Below are 1,538 nucleotides of genomic sequence, written 5' to 3' on the forward strand. Positions count from 1 at the left end.
GCGACAGCGACTACTAACTCAGAAATAATAATACAAAAACGTTGACGAAAAGGAAGGCGCCGTCCGCGATTGCTTTAAAGGGTCCTATACTAAAAAGCACGTAAAGTGGAGTTTGATCAAAGGAAGGTTCCAGTTGTTATTTTCTGCTACAGACAGAACCTTGTAGCCTTGGTCTTGTTCTAATGTATCCCTTTTTTCCTTGGAACATTGTCTGGGTCTGTGAAACTTTGGCGCCCCAGGTTTGTGGACAAGAGATGACAGGGCATGTGTCAGAATCCCTCCAGGGCATTCTCTCCACTAGGGGGGGAGGGGACGGACTCGGTCTGGTCTGGGGACTTTTCGAGGACAAAATTAGCTACTCTCTACAGCACAGCGGAAGGCCCCCGTCCATCCCCCCCCGAGCACGACATTCTGTGCTTGAGTGCTTACAGCGGATGTTCAACATTTTAGTCAAGCTAGCTCATAGTTAAGATGAGCTCTATCCATTCAAAAGAAGCCACCAGAAACTATGTCTCCACGGATTAGCAATCACTCCAAATTCCAATCTAACCACATCCGTTCCGCCCATGACTGGTGTAAGTCAAGTCCAACAAGAGGCAGTGAAACGAGGCCCTCCTCCACGGGTCACGCCCATACATACCCCAGTCATGGCATTTCCATCTTTGTTTCACTGGACCACAAGTCCCTAGTAGAGTTCGAATTCATGCATCTCGACAACGTCATCACACGTGTTCCCCTCTTAATTGTCCCCATAAGTCAAGGTTGTGCATTGAAGACCTACTCTTTTCGTGTTACTGTGTGATATAGCCATCCCTGCAATTGGGCATCTCCCGTGACACTAGAGAAGACATGCAGAGAGACCAACGAGACTTTCGAGATAGAGTACAGCGCAATGTTTACACGACTCAAGTTGCCGACCTTTTGAAGAAACATTTACAACGTTGCACCATGGAATCATATGCACCCGCCGCGTACCAGGACCAGGGTCTAGGAATGCTTAAGACCTGACCCAAGGCTATAGGAAACAAAGAGCCCAAGAGCGGGTCAAGATCTCTAAACCCCTCCAGGCTGGTTGGTACAATGTTCATTCTTATCAACCAATACTCTGCGATGATCGTTAAGTAAACTCACATTGAACTCAATCATCGTTATACTTGTTCACATCACAATACAACAAACCCAGTTACGATACAATCAAAACGCACGCAATGTAGCCTTTTTGGTCCTACTATGCAAGTCCTATGTTTCCTGCGTCACTCCATGACTCTTCCCCTTCATCCCTTTGATTCTACTATACAGAAACCAAGAACTTGTTCTCCTCCACTTTTCATAGTAAGTATCACACAAGGCATTCCCTCTGTGATGTCGTTTTTGTATAATGTTCCCATTCGTAAGCGTCGCATGCTCGCTGTGCTGGCATCCTTATCAGAATTATACGCAGCTGAACCAATGAACGCCTGTAACCAGTCCCCCGTATACCGTTTGTTGCATTACCCCACATGCCTATGCAGTTGTTTGTGTTCCATATAACCGTTATT

At 46.4% G+C, this 1,538-nt stretch overlaps 1 protein-coding gene across 1 annotated transcript in view; it reads right to left on the minus strand.

Moving 5' to 3' along the window:
- Window positions 1–1,053: 1,053 nt before the first annotated feature.
- FGSG_11979 (uncharacterized protein) overlaps window positions 1,054–1,538 on the minus strand; it is a gene marked incomplete at both ends in the record, with an annotated part of 3,502 nt that continues 3,017 nt past the window's right edge. The window contains 2 exons of the mRNA XM_011319125.1: window positions 1,054–1,068; window positions 1,132–1,153. Coding sequence (XP_011317427.1) covers window positions 1,054–1,068; window positions 1,132–1,153 — 37 coding nt within the window. The remainder of the gene's footprint in view (window positions 1,069–1,131; window positions 1,154–1,538) is intronic.

The sequence above is a fragment of the Fusarium graminearum genome, chromosome 1 (assembly GCF_000240135.3).
Source record: "Fusarium graminearum PH-1 chromosome 1, whole genome shotgun sequence".
Classification (NCBI taxonomy): Eukaryota; Fungi; Ascomycota; class Sordariomycetes; order Hypocreales; family Nectriaceae; genus Fusarium; species Fusarium graminearum.